This window comes from Lissotriton vulgaris, chromosome 8 (genome assembly GCF_964263255.1).
Source record: "Lissotriton vulgaris chromosome 8, aLisVul1.2, whole genome shotgun sequence".
NCBI lineage: Eukaryota > Metazoa > Chordata > Amphibia > Caudata > Salamandridae > Lissotriton > Lissotriton vulgaris.
Window position 1 is genome coordinate 440,820,822 of NC_141696.1, and position 15,648 is coordinate 440,836,469.

At 45.9% G+C, this 15,648-nt stretch overlaps 1 protein-coding gene across 5 annotated transcripts in view; it reads left to right on the forward strand.

The window, feature by feature from the left end:
- Positions 1 to 15,648, forward strand: part of INPP4A (inositol polyphosphate-4-phosphatase type I A) — a 1,119,411-nt gene that overhangs the window by 876,770 nt on the left and 226,993 nt on the right. For all 5 annotated transcript variants that reach the window (XM_086934219.1, XM_086934220.1, XM_086934221.1 and 2 more), the window contains one exon: positions 4,479 to 4,651. In XM_086934219.1, the coding sequence (XP_086790345.1) occupies positions 4,479 to 4,651 (173 nt within the window). The remainder of the gene's footprint in view (positions 1 to 4,478; positions 4,652 to 15,648) is intronic.

Consider the following 15,648-nt stretch of genomic DNA (forward strand, 5'->3'; position numbering starts at 1 on the left):
CTTTTGTCTCAGTCAAACTGGTTGGCTCTTTCCTGCTAAAAGTAGAAATGAGTTTTCATGTAGGCCAGACCATCACATTGACTACCTTCTATTGCTCCACCTCACCCTTCCAAAGAGGAGCAGATACTCCACTGCCTGGACACAAAAAGAGTGTTGTCATTCAACATTGATCATACCAGAGAGTTCCAGGTGGACAATCAACTCTTTTTTTCGGTTCGTCACAGTGAAGAAAAGAAAGGCTCTGCAGAAACGGACCATCTCACTATGGATAGTGATCTGTATTAAAATTTACGCACTGGCCAGAATACAGCCTCCAGAGGACTCATTCAAGCAGACCAAATCTGTGAATCCTGCGGTATGCTGCATAGTCCTTGTTCTGGACATCTGTCAGGCTGCAAAATGGGTGTCTGCAAACGTTTGAACATTCTACTGCTTGGACGGTCAGGTTGGTTGAGATGGGCACTTTGCCCGTTTGGTCCTCCAGTACTTTCTGGTCTAAAGTTGTTTGCAGACACACCTCCGGAGAGGATTTGCTTGGGTAACTAGTCTAATTAAGGAATCTGTGGCTAGAAGTCTCTATTAGATGACCAAGTTACTTTGGTAACACCATATCTGTTAAAGGCTATCTAGCTGCAGATTTGTTGCCAGTCATCCCATCCTCTGCGCTCTCTGAGCAAATTTCTTCATATAGATTGCTTTTATGAGGTCTCCAGTGTCTGCACACTTGTACATCAGCAACCTTCATTGCTTCTGGAATGTAAAGGCCATGAAAAGTAACTGATGACAGCATGTTGGGGTGACGCCCATATAGGCTCCGCGCACGTCACTTCCGGCGCAAACGACGCCAACGCAGAGTTGAACAACTCCACCTACCAGCACGGAGGTGCTGCTTGAAAAGTTTCCAGATCCAGTCCGAAGCCTGGGGAATATTCTAGGGTAAGGAATCTATGACTAGATAGAGTCCCTAACTGTACCAAAGGTAAGCAAGTTGTTTTTCTGTACCTACCCAGTCTTTTTTTCCTGCAGCCTTCTTTTTTCTGAAGTCCCAATCTTTACTGCTCAAGTAATTTCTAATACTTTCGGATGGCTTGCTCCAGTGATTATGGGGCTGGCACTTCCACACTATATACCAGCAGCAAGAACCCCTTGGCTTTCAACTAAGCAATCACAGGTGTTGCCAAAGAGACTAGCCCAGAGGTGCATTCAAGTTAAGCAGTGGTCAAAACTATGACCTCAGAATCCATTAAAGATCTTTTTAGTGCAATAATGCAACAGAAGCTTCTGGTTGGTGAGCTTCATCCACAATACCATGAACCCTGAAACTGAAGCCTCCACTTAGTGTTTCATAGGCTGCCTTGGGTGATGCTGACACTGATGCTTCAGCTTGGGTGACACAAGCTAACCCTAATTTAATGTCTCTGTTCTATGCTGTCTGTACCTGTGGAGTTGATTTGAAAAGTAGGCGATGACCCCAATGAAGAGATTATCTGTAGACCACTCTTTCTCATGACATCTGGTATGACATGACGGTTTGGATCAGGTTGAAGGTGTGTACTGATAGTGTGTCTTCTCTGGCCTTTGCCTCTTGTAGGTAAGATTCTCACGGTGGCCAATGAGATACCACTAAACCTGCATCCCTACCCAGAAATAAGTAAACAAATTCCTGTGAAAAAACAGCTATGACCTGAGACTCCTTGACACTTTTTCCAGAGTCATGAACTTGAGGATTCTCGTTCAAAATATTTGGCTGTCCATTCTAAACTTAGCAGTGACATCTGGTGTTCAAGTACCACTGCACAAACAGGGTCTAGCTTGGGTCTGGTTCGCGCTCCATAAAACGATAAAAATAAAATAAATAAATAAAAAGAATGGAACTTTTCATCTCCAGGCATGTCTGGATGGTCAAGGACAGTTTCTCTCTCTCTCTCTCGCGCTCTCTCTCTCTCTCTCTCTCTCTCTCTCTCTCTCTCTCTCTCTCTCTCTCTCTCTCTCTCTCTCTCTCTCTCTCTCTCTCTCTCTCTCCCTCCCTCCCTCCCTCCCTTTCTCTCTCTCTCTCCCTCTCCCCCTCTCCCTCTCTCTCTCACTCTCCCTCTATCTCTCTCTCTCTCTCACTCTCTTCCTCTCTCACCCTCTCCCTCTCTTCCTCTCTCACCCTCTCCCTCTATCTCTCTCTCTCTCTCTTCCTCCCTCTCCATCTCTCTCTCTCTCTCTCTCTCTCTCTCTCTCTCTCTCTCTCTCTCTCTCTTCCTCTCCTCTCCTCTCCCTCCCACACCTTCTGTCCTGGATGGGTAACTTTATTTACAGCTTGCCTCTTCTCACTCTGGTCCCCAGAGGCACATCTCCAGGCTAAGATGCCATAATGGCTGCTTAGTAATCAGTGGAGCCCCACTTAAATTAAATTGCCTCCCGTTTTTCGAGCACAGTCTACCTGGCTGTGCAGTCCCATTTCTTCTATCTTACAGAATTGACCTCTTGACTCTGTAAGAAGTTCTGGTGCTTGACCGTTTCTCTTGGCCTCTAATCTTAGCATCTCACACATCAGAATCTAGTGCATGGTCATTTGGGGCTCTTGGTGTGTAACTAGGATGCAATGTTGGTTACCAAGACCTAATAAGAGTAAGAGGTTTAGCATAGGGACTGATTTAGGGTCTATCGGACAGGTTACTCTGTCACAAATGTGACTGATACCCCACCCAGCTTATTACAAGTGCATCACATCCTATGGTACTTGCACTAAGGATATCTGTTCATGAGTGCTTTATTAACCCATCCACCAAACTAAATCAGAAACTTAGTCCTCTCTTCTGTGCCTTGGCTGATGTGCTTTCGATTACCTCCTATCAGTTCAAATTGAAAATTAACGTTGATTCCAACACATGCCTTGCCCCTTTGTTAATCAGCCTTTTCTTTGCAGTACAGCTTATGATTGGGAAGCAGCAATATTACTCTGTTTAGGGAGTGCTTTATTATCAGTGCTTGAATTAAAGTTTCTTGGTACAGTTTCCCAATTTGAAGGAGTCTTTCTCATTAACCTGAACTATGTCTGACCCCTGGCTTCATCCTTACTAGCATAATTTCTTTTAAACATGTGGTTTTTAAGCTCTAGCAGCACTTCTGTATGCATCAGTACGCCCTGCAGCCCACTCACTTTGCCCTACAGTGACATCCAGAAAAAGATCAGAGCAAGATTATTGGGATTTACTGCATTGAGACAGGTATATGTTGAGTTGCCATTTCAAAGTACCTGATACGTTTCTTTGTAGTCAAGCCAGTGTCTTTTACACCAATTAGTACTTTATATTTCTCAGATAAAATTAACTGACCTGCTCAATGCTAGTCCTGTAATAATGGTGGTCATTTGCTGTAATCCAAATACTGTATATCTCTGTCAATCAGTCCCATGTTATGAAAGTCTGTATACCAACAGCAGAAGACTAGTAGGTAACAAAGTGAAAAATATTTGGGGAAAAGCATATTGCAAGATTGTAACCACCATCTCTTCCCCAGATATATGCATATAACTTGTAGAACAGGAGTAATACCATGGTGTAACATTATTACTTCATCTGGGTATTATCCTCAGATTTAGACCAAGATGCATGATGAGGTAATAGATCATTAAAAGTTATGATAACTTTTAATGTAACATAAATTAAATTGAACAGTTCTTTTTAGGAAAAATGGACTAGGACCTCATTTTGGAGGGAGGACTGGGAGCCCCATCACAAATCAATAGGGCTTGTTTAAAACAAATCCCACAGTTCCTTTCACACATTTAGAGGTAGGGGAGCAGCACATTTTGTGATAGCGGAGCCTCAGTTCACTGGCCATTGGAAAGTCTTCAGCTGGCTGCTTAATGTGCCACAGAGCATCTACGTCACAGTTGCAGATGCTTCACCCTATTTACGGTGGGATTTTCACCAGTGATTGTCCCTAACTATTACCACTAAACAGAATAAAATGTCCCTGACACTCAGCGAGAAAACTCACGGTGTACCAGCGACTTTTTAAAATTTTGTTCTGCAGTAAGAAACAACAACTGAGCTGTAACAAAACAATAGTTTATCCCTCTCATCGGGGATTGGACGTTCATCACAATTAGACCAGAAAGAGGAGAGTTCTGCCCGTGGAAGTCAGCTGCAACAGCTTCTGCCAACCTGGTGGCTTAGCAGGCTGCTTTCTAGGACTAAAACTTTTATCAGTGATCATTTACACATAAAAGTATTGGGAAAATATGCTAAACAGTGGGATATTAGAAAAGGTCTGATAAATGCAAGCCATGTTTACTTACAAATCATGTCGTTCTTTCTCTTTTGCTGCCTTCTGACGACACTGTTCTCTCAATCCCAAAGACAGGCTGAATTATGCTAGGGCCCATCTATTAACATATGAATACCATACAGAGGTCGAAAATGCCAAAAGCGGTGGTGACAAAGCAGAAGGCTCCCTCTCATCCAGGTCTTGTTTATCCTATGTAGGTGAATGGAGTGAGGCCCTTTACCCCCTGCTGACGACACTCACTGACTGTGTAGCTATGATGAGTGATAAAGCGAAAAGAGCCATGGTCTTCTTGTTGATGCAGGACAGCGCTCCCACAATAGCTTTGTGTCTGAGCCTTCAGTATCGCAGAGATGTTGTCTTCTGTCAAACGGTGAGTGTCATCCAGTAAACTCTAAAACCCACAATCATTTCCCCTTTTGCAGTGCTTGGAATATATACCACATGTATCTTTTTTTTCCTCATACCTGTTGATGAGTTCTGTTTGCTGTTAGTTTAGCGTTGCATCGTAGCTGACCTTGAATATGATGTTGGGTATTTTTTTTTATTAGAATGCTAGTGACTTAGCCATGACAAAAAATGTGAAACAGAGGTATCACAAATATCCACCTAAAAACACCAGTTAACTATACAGATTAATGTATTGTGTTCCACACATGCATACATCTAGCTGTCACCAATATAACCAAATTCCTAAACATTCTATTCCTTATTTATTGTTTATAACCATCATGTTTTAAATTTCATCTTGGGTATCAAAGAGTCCGTTTGAAACGCTTCTTTATTTCTTTCTCAAAATGCACCCACTCACATTTAGACCCCCCTATCACCTTCATACTGTGTGTTCATCAAAAGTTCTCAAAGTACAAAACTTCCTAGTAGTGGGAGTGTCCTGGTGGGACAATTCTAAGCCATCAATGCTGGGTTTTGGTGGAAGTGCATCCTTTAAATCCCCCTTACTCAGGATACTCATAGATGCCCTTAGTTTAAAAGCAGTTCATTGGTGTTATACAATGAACCTGCACAGGATGTATGGCATGCCATTACCATGCATGTCATTACCACGCAGCCTTTAACACGCAATGTCTTTACCACGCATTGCCTTCACCATGAAAGTGATTACCACGCATATGCCTTTACCACGCCTACCTTACCTACAAAAATGTAAGTATATTGCAGGTAAGTGAAAGGCCTTTATATATATATATATATATATATATATATATATATATATATATATATATATCTAAAGTTTGCGAAGCAGTGACGATGCTCTCAGATCACAAACAACGCGACTCCAAATGCAACTCCAAGGGTGTTTATTCACCTAACAACAACATGTTTCGGCTGCGGACAGCCTTGATCACGTTAGGGTGCAAGTCAGTTTCAAACCTACTTAAAGGCATCAAGTGAACATAGATATATATATATATATATATATACTCACACATTTATAAACATATTTACATCGATATATATTACCTTACGACTTCCACCCCCTAATTTCAACCACCCCTAAACCCTACATGTACCCTTACCACCCAATACGCTTATCTACCCTAAACCCTAAAAACACCTTTACCACCCAATATCGTTACCCACCCCAACCCTAAAAATACCCTTGCCACCCAATACCCTTACTCACCCCTAAACCCTAAAAACATCCTCACCACGCAATACAGCCACCTACCTCTAAACCCTAACAAATACCCTTACCACCCAATACACCTGCCCCATAACCCTAAAAATACCCTTACCACCCTCTTACCCACCCCAAAACCCTAAAAACACTTATCACCTATTACCCCTGGTGAAAACACGCACCTTTAACCTTCCGCTGTGTGAGCGCTTCCATTTCCTTGTTTTATATATGTGTGTGTGTGTATATATATATATATATATGTGTGTGTGTATATATATATATATGTATACACACATATATACATAAATATATATATAATATATATATATATATATATATATATATATATATATATATATATATACACACACGTGATGTCATTATGAAAACATGAACAATGTGGGATTCAATCGATATTAATTTTATTTTGGTACGATGAACCATAAAAGTGCACAGTGCCAATATTTTTTTTTAAATACATAACAACTTAATAAATCTAATCACATTTCATGCCAGTGTACATAAATTAATTGATTATCAACATAGTACATCAATTTATAAAATGTAGCCCTTTAACTACAGTCAAAACCAGAGAGACAAAAACCTCAAAGCGAGGACCCTTGCGGTGGGCTCCTAAAGGTCTGTCATGTAACCCGGTTTATCTGTATTATTTCCAGGTGAGGGTGGCTCATACAATTCACTGGACTGGTGCATATCTCCCAACTATGCCTCCGCTGCGTTTGACGAACCATAATTTGAGAGGGGGAGGTAGGCATGTAGAAGTGTTCATAGAGAACCAGGCATAATACATACCTTATTCAGGAGGTGTTAAAACATTTCAGTTAACGTAACTTGATAATTGTAGTGCCTGGCACTCTATTGCAGGTTTTACCAATAATGCTTTCTGATCGCAACGTCTCCCTTGATGATATTCAGGACTGTGATACATATGTTTGTTTAGGCCACAGAATGCAATTATCTAAAACCTTCTTTGTAAGTACACTGAAAAGACACCTTGCTCTCAATGACTTACAAAGTGCAAAAAATAATACAAGGTGCAGGGTACTTTGTTAGACAAGTTATCACAAGGACATGGAGTGAACTGAACCGACCAACCTCCTTGACATGGGAAAGCAAGCAAAAAGTACACTGTGCCTAACCAGACCCGTGTAAGGTAAAATGTATTTTACGAATTAGTGCAAAACACTAAATATAACTCTAAATGAGTGCTCAACGGTTTGGCCAGAACAAGGGACAGAGTTCCAAAATATCCTTGCCGGTACAGATGGCGCATGTTAGCCCTGGTAAAAACACAGGTTTAATAGTTGTTTTTGCTTTGGTGGTCATATTTTGAGGATTATCAAAAAAGTCACCTAAGCCAAGCTTGTGAAACCTGTGTTTGAGATAATGGAACTAGAACTAGAGATAATAAGACAGTCCCTGATGATCTCGCGTGAAAAACAGTAAAATAGCCAGATCAGGCCAATAAACACGGGGGGCAAGGCCAATGCAGTCCTGATAAACTCCAGACCCAATTTGGCCTGGCAAAATGTTGTGGACGCACCTTTAGGTACCATCAGGAGTCTTCTAATGAAGTTGTTCTCTACCACTTGAAGCTTATTGCTTCAACCGTATCCCTATACCCTGGCGATGGAAAGGCATTTTGCTCTATAAAGGGTTAAAAGTTTTTGAGCTGGTTTCTGGCCCAATTTTGCTGCAAGCCGAAAATGCGCGTCCAAGTCCCTGCTAGTCTGCTGCACTCTTAGGGTCAACAGGGGGTCTCATGTCAGCTGTGTAATAAATACGTAACCCAAATATGATTTTTTTTTAACCTTTTTCCATCACTTTTCCGTGCATCATGAATGTTTTTGTTTTGTAGTATGAGGACCACTTACCATAATGTATGGATTATTAAAATTAACTTTTAGGTCAAGAGATGTCATAAAATCTGTAAAAGCATCAAGGCTCATAGATGTCCTTGTCAACAGGACTGCATCGTCTGCATATGATAACAGTAGAACAAAATTACTACCAATTCTCGGGAACTCAAGCTTTCTCTTCAGTAAAAAGGCCTTGAGCTTATTTGTATAAATGAGAAATAAAAAGGGTCTAAAATACAACCTTTTTTTTTTAAAATTTATTTTTATTGCAAAATCATATAGTGTTATCATCAGCATACACATATACGCCTACAACCCTGAGGCCGGCTTGCAGTATGAAGCATATGTAGGCAATACGGAGACTTCGAAACCCCGTCCGGTTGCAGGAATAGCATCAATTATCAAGATGATCATATACGTGGAACGAATGAATTCGCAGTAAAAATACAATTTGCTTTTTCTGTTTTTTTTGTTATTACATTAAACGTAAACTAAAAGAACTGCACACATGAATCAGCATGACAATAAGTTATTCGTAGCATGGTATCTAGCATCGTAATTGTCCTGTGAGGGACCAGCTGCATACACCTCCCAAGACCACATCCCGCCCACACACCCCCCACTTCAAATCCCATTGTTACGTGACCAGCCCTGTTCCCCCCCATGCAAGTAGCCCACCTTTGGCCTCGGCCCCTATTCAGTGTACTCCTCATCGTCTGAACCTTCAAGGTCTTCTTCCGTCAATGGCTCACAAATATCCCCCCTATAGGAGTTCCACGGTTGCCAGACCCCAATCCATTTGCGCGGGTTATCTCTTAATTTGTAGACTGCTCTCTCTGTTAACATAAGCATATCCATGTTCCTGATCCACTGCGCCAGTGTGGGGAGGTCTGCCGATCCCCATTTCTGTGCGATATCTCGTTTGGCTGTTACAAGCCCTATCGTGGTCCACACCCTTTCATAGAAAGTAAGGTCTGTAAGCCCCCACACATTCAGTAAACAAACCCGTGGGTCTAATGTGAGTGAGGTGTGGAGTGTCTGTGCGATGGTGCGTAGCACCCGCTGCCAATAACTAACAATACATGGGCATTCCCACAACGTGTGTATAAACGTGCCCTCTGCCCCGCAGCCCCTGAGACAATACGGGTGGTCCGCTCTCTGCAGTTTGTGTAGTGTCGTTCGGGTATAATAAATTCTATGTAAAAAATTTTAACTGCACCAAACGGAATTTAGATGATCTACCCGCCTCACGTGGAGACGCCATGGCTGCGTTCCAGTCGGATTCGTCTAGGTCTCCGACGTCAGTCATGCACTTGTCTTTTAGCTTCTCTAGTGGGTCAGGTAAATTGTTGATGAGTTTTCGGTATGTTAATGAGGTAGCGCCTTCCTGTATGAAATCTGTGAGCAGACGGTCCTCCAGCGGGGAGGATTCTGGTGGGGACGTGTCTGGTGGGATTGCTGCCTGTAGGGCATGTCTGATCTGTATATATCTGTACAGCTCACTAGCCCCCAATTCGTACTGTTCTTGAAGGGTCGCGAACGAAACCACTCCCTCCCTGGTCCACATGTCTCCCACGGTTGAGATCCCAATGTTGTCCCATTGAGTGAAGCCCTTAGTGCGTCGTAGGTGACCCAGTGCCTTGGCATCCCACAAAGGCGTAAGTTTTGTGATGGTCCCATCCCAGTGTAACTTCGCTTGTGCCTTGTACCACAGTTGAACGGTGTGTTTAGTGGGCCCTATAAGTTTTGCTGCCGTGCCTCGATGATACAGAGGTGCCAGTAAGCTATTCGTGCCCAGTTGTGTCCTGATCGCCTTAAAGGCTGGATCATCCTGCGGGGCGTGCACCCACTGATTAAGAATCTTGAGTTGGGCCGCCCAATAGTACAGTTGCATATTGGGCAGTGCAATGCCTCCATCGTACCAGCTCCTATTTAGCTTTATGTGCGAAATCCGAGCTGGCCGGTTCCCCCAGAGCAGACTTGTGATCTGTGCCGTTACTCTCTGCAGGAAGCTGGCTGGTATCAAGCATGGGGCGTTCTCAAGAACGTATAGAAAGCGCGGCAGGGCCATCATTTTAAATAACGCTGCCCTGCCCAGCAATGTCAGTGGGAGTTCCTTCCAGTGTTGCACATCGTTACGGAGTCGGAGCAAGGGAGGCTGCAAGTTGAGCCGCGCGAACTCCGCCTCATCTCGAGTAATGTGGATTCCCAGATATTTAAAAGAAGAGGGAGCTATCTCCAGCGGACAGGAATCTGGCAGTGGTGGGAGTGGCCCCTTGAGCTCAAAAAGTTTCGATTTCGCCCAATTGATGGTATAACCTGATACTCGACCATGTGAGTTACAAAGTGCTAGGAGGTTGGGAAGGCTGTTTTCTAGGTCAGTAAGGTAAACCAACATATCGTCCGCGTAAAGGGACACTCTGTCTTCCCACTGTGGATCCCATCGGATCCCTTTCAGGAGCTGCGTAGTACGGACAGTGACTGCTAGCGGTTCCAGAACCAAAGCAAAGAGGAGGGGCGAGAGTGGGCATCCCTGTCGCGTGCCACGTCCTAAATGTATGGCCCGAGATATGTGGCCATTCGCTACTACCTTGGCCATGGGATCTTTATAAAGCATCTGTATCCAGGAAATAAAGACTGGACCAAAGCCCATACGTGTGAGCACCGCGAAGAGGTAGTTCCACTCTACCAAATCGAACGCCATCTTGGCGTCTAGTGATAGTATCGCTGCCGGTTCCTGCAACATTGAGAGTCTCGCCACAACTCCGTGTACCCTGCGAAGGTTTAGGGCCGTACTTCGATGCGGCATGAAGCCAGATTGATCCGGGTGAATCAGTTGACTTAAGCATGGCATAAGTCTGTTTGCCAGCACTTTTGCTATTATTTTGGCCTCCGGGTTTAGGAGGGAAATAGGCCTGTACGATTTGCAGTCGCTGGACGGTTTACCCGGTTTCGGGATAGCAACGATAGTCGCCATCCGTTGATCCGGTGGCAATGTCCCCTTCAACCTACTCTCCTCATACATCTGAAGAAGGGGCGTACTTAGAGAGTCAGACATGGTTTTAAACCACTCAATGGGCACCCCGTTGGGGCCCAGAGCCTTACCCGAATGGAGGGAGTTAATGGCCAATTGAATTTTGTCAACGGTTAAGGGGGCATCAATATCCTTCGCCGCCTCGTCCGTCAGTTTCGGCAGAGGCACACATTGGAGGGCGTCCCGGGCCTCTTCATCTGTCACCACTATCGTTGGAGTGTATACTTCATGGAAGTGATCAGCCAGAGCTTCTACTATGTCCCCCGGTTGGGTGTGGACGACGCCATATGAGTCTGTAATTTGTAGTATATTCCTACCCCCCCCTTGTTTCTTGTCCAGCCACGCCAGGAGTTTACTAGCTTTATCCCCTATATCATAGACCCTGTGTTTAGTCGCGGCGATGTCCGCCAACGTCACACGTCTCAAGTGGTTGTTGAGGCGGCGCTGATGTATCTGCAGGTCATGAAGTGTATCTTCCGATGGGTCCGCCATATGGGCAGTGTTGGCCCTCTCAAGGCCCAACTCCAATTCCAATGCTTCCTTCCTGTGTGCTTTCTTGTGGTTCGTTATTGCTGCGATAGCCTGACCCCTGAGCACCGTTTTGTAGGCTTCCCACAGTATGGAGGGGGAGTCCACCGATGACAGGTTCTCCTCAAAGTAAAGCCGGGTCGCTTTCTTTAGATCTTTACTAATCTGTGGGGCTTTAAGATACCCTGGGAAAATCGAATATACCCTCTGGCGTTTTGTACCTGCGCTAGTGACGGTCAGGGTGACCGGCGAATGATCTGAGATGCCCCTCGGCTGTATCTTTGCCTCGCCAATGTTAAGGAGACCGTTACCCAATGTGAAAAAGTAATCTATCCTTGAAAGACTACTGCGGGTTGCTGAATAATAGGAGTATTGTTGCTGATCTGGGTGCAATGTGCGCCATACATCCACTAAACCCTGTGCGTTCAAAAAGGCCTGCAATCTGCTGGGGCCATCTGTGTGTGTTCGTGTAGGGAATCGGTCGAGGGTATCCGTGAGCGTCATATTGAAGTCCCCACCTATAAGCAAATCCCCTTCAGGGAGTTCCAGCAGGAATTTGCCGAGGTCCGGCAGAGCTACTGATTGTAATGCCGGTGGAATATATACGGAGACCACATTTAGCAGTTTACCCTCCCATTGGCTATGCACTGCCGCAAAGCGGCCCTGGTCATCTATTGTCGTAGATTTCACTATGTACTGGGAGGACTTTCTTAGCAGAATACCCGTGCCACGTGACCCTGAGGTAAACTCCGCGTGTGCTATCATATGGTACCCCCTCCTGTCCAGAGCCCGTGTGGCCGCCCCCAACAAGTGTGTCTCCTGCAGAAGGACTAGGGCGGGACACTGTCTCTTAATGCCCTGCAACACCAAGCCCCTCTTGATCTTGTCTCCTAGGCCCCTAACGTTCCACGACATGACGTGCAACGGGGCCGGTGTGGTGTGGTTATCTATCCTAGCCATAGGAAAAACTGGTGGGCGGCCGTGAGGCCTTCATGCCATGAGTGAGATGATGTACGGAGACGAGTGCAGGGCAGATGTGATTCCTTCCCACCACCGGTCACCTGGCTGTCCCAAATACTGAAACATACTAATAAACATGTGTGTGTGCAAAACAAAAACTCGCAGGACCAAGTGGTCCTGAATTTTAAACATTCCCGTACCCCTGCCCACCCCCCTCTCTGCCCCCCTGCTACACGGACTCCAAACTGCCCGCCCCCCCCCAACTGAGCAGAGTGCATACCCCATCCCCAAAACAGTGTACTTGCGCGTTGGGGTGAGGGACTCTCCGCCGCCGGCAGTCTCTCATTCACACCCTCGGAGGTCCATCACCCAGTGTCCAATGGCGGGAAGCGCGTGTTCAGCACTATAAGTCTAAGGAAGCATAAAAGTCTGGAGATTACTGTTCCTCATTGTCTTCTTGTCCGCCTTCTGCACCCAAGAACTCGCCGCTCTCTGGGCCCCCTCCCGAAGCCTGGGAGTCCGGATGCTGTTCTGCATTTCGGCCCTTTTTGGGTCGGTTGGTTCGCCGCGGGTGGTGTCCCGGTCTCCATCCCTCCAGCCAGTCCTGCACTGCCTCTGGGTTGTCAAAGAACCAAGTTTTGTTTTCGGCTACTACCCTAAGCCTCGCAGGGAAGAGCATGGAGTACGGTAGTTCTCGTGTCCTCAGCTCCTTTTTAACCTCGAAGAATGTTCTTCGCCTGCGTGCGACGTCCGCCGTATAATCGGGGAAGAAGACAATGGTGGAGTTTTGAAGTTTAATAGGAGGAGAGGTCCTGGCCGCCTGCAAGGTGGCGTCCCGGTAGTGGAAGTTGAACAAGCGGGCTACTATGGGCCGTGGAGTCGCCCCTGGTTTCGGCTGGCCACCCGGCACGCGGTGGGCTCTTTCAACGGAGAAAAAGGTGGACAGGCCCTTCGGTTTAAGTTCATCCGTGATTAAGCTCTCCACGAACAAGTCCATGGCTCTTATTCCTTTCGACTCCGGCACCCCAATAATACGGATGTTGTTACGCCTAGAACGCCCTTCTTGCTCGTCAAGCTTCTCACGCAGCAATTTATTGTCCTGCGCCATCTTCCCCATTGCCTGTTGTAGTTCAGAGACATCCTCCACTAGGGATTTTGTAACCACCTCCATGTCTTTAACCTTCTCCGACATTTTGTGGAGGTCTGCTCTAAGCAAAGTGACATCCGTGGAGATCGAACCCACCGCCGTCTGTAGTTGAGCCAAAGCATGCATCACATCATCCAACGTCGCCTTCTTTCCTCCCGGGGTATCTGCAGTCTTGCCCCCCATATCTTTCCCCGTCACTGGGGAGGCAGTTGGTTTGTCAGAGGTATATCGTTCAATGCGGGTCTGTGTGGCGCCGCCCTTGGGACCTTTCCCCGCCATGGTCTTGGGCTCCGTGCTCTTCGGGCCTCTCCACTCCAGGTTGTCCGGAGTGGCGCACCCACTCCCCTGAACCAGGCCTAGTCGTGTGCTATGTTCAGGCTCTTCAATCGGGCACTGGTAGGTTGTTCCGCAGGGCGAAGAGTGTCGGCAGTTGATAAGTGCGTAGTGACTTCTTCGGCCTAGAAAATGGCGGCCGTCCTCCACCTTCTCAGGATCCCTCGCTCTTATGGGCGCCGATCCGCCTTCAAGCAGGGTTGGGGCACCGGTGATAGTGCTATATTCCGTCACACTTCTTTGAATCGTAGTCGGCGCCCAGTCTGGCGTCGCTGAGTTCGTGTGTTCGGCCGTCCTATGCGGCTTGCCGGCACTTCCGGTCCTGGTCCCCTGGATCAACTGCACTTCCTGCTGGGCCACTTGGTCAGGGAAGACCCAGGTTCAGGAGGCTGAAGTAGGCCAAACCGTAGCCACGACGTAACTCGGTCTCCAGACGTCGGATTTGAACGCCGGTTCTCGCTGCTTACACCGCCCGGTCCTGGGCTCCGGTACCCTCCTGTAGGGCTTGGAAATTGTAACGGATTATGAGTCGGATGGACGAAGAGGCCGCTTCAGCTGCGGAGCTCGTCCCTTATGCTGCCGCCATGATCGGCTGCTAGCCACGCCCCCCTAAAATACAACCTTGATGGATCCCCTCAATTGAAGCGATTGGTTGAGATTTTCTCCCTTGTTTCCGTATCTTATCCAACTGTTGTGTCAGCGTGTAGCCTACGGAAAAGGACTGCCAATGCTACCTCTATTCCCATGTCTCTCATCATTGCCCACAATCTGTCCCGATTGACAGTGTCAAAGGTACTAGATAAGTCCATGAATGCCAGATGTAAATAACTCTTCATGGACTTATTGTATTTACTGTCAGTGAGAGACATTTTGAGGCATTGTTCAGTCATGCCCATGGTCCTTCCAAAATCATATTGTGTGTACAAGAGGACCCTCCCTAATACCTTTGCTGTCACGCCAATCATTTAAATTAGCCTGTAGCACGCAGGGTCATTTCCGTCTCCCTTTTTAAAAACAGATACCACTATCACCTCTTTCCATGACCTGGGCAATGGGCCAATAATAGCTGCTTTGAATATATTGGTTAGTAATGGCACCCACAAAAAAGGGTTACCCTTAAAGAGGTCGAGGTGCATCCCATCTGTCCCAGGAGCCTTCAAACAAATGCCCTGTGCTATAGACATCTCTACTTCTTGAACTGAAATGGACATGCTTAGGTGTAGAGCTTGACTTAGATTGTGGGACATCTCCAAACCCCAAGCCCCCGGGTCTATTACCTTATTTAAATGATTGAAAATATGAGTGAAATGAGCTGCCCAAGCTTCTCCTAGGATCAGTGTGTCTATCGGAGTCAAGTCTTCTGAGAACATTGGTCGATTTATAATTTCCCTGAATTTTTTGGGATCTTTAAGAGACCCTGCACTGACTTTATGCTCCCATGCTCCTTCCTCAATTCCCCTTTCCTCTGTTCAGTCACAGATTTGTAATTCCCCCTCAGGATTTTTTACTCGCTCTTTATCCAGAGGGATGGTATGTATAGCCCCTTATAGCTCTTTATGAGCTTTGGTGCATTAAGTGTTAAATCAGTGCACCAGTTGTTTTTTTTAGATGGAATCTTCTTTACCAAACCCAAGGAAATGACTGAAAGTCCCGTACTACTTCTGTTGGGATAGGATCCTGCTTCAAACAGCTAGCTACGAGTTCCCAATTACCTGAGATAATTTCCTGATCAAATTTTTGCACATATACCCGGTCCCATTTCAGCATAATTCCCTTTTTAGGGTTATGCTGAATTGCTTGGTCTTCCACGTTCCCTGTCCTAGTATTTATATTAAAGTGGGCTATA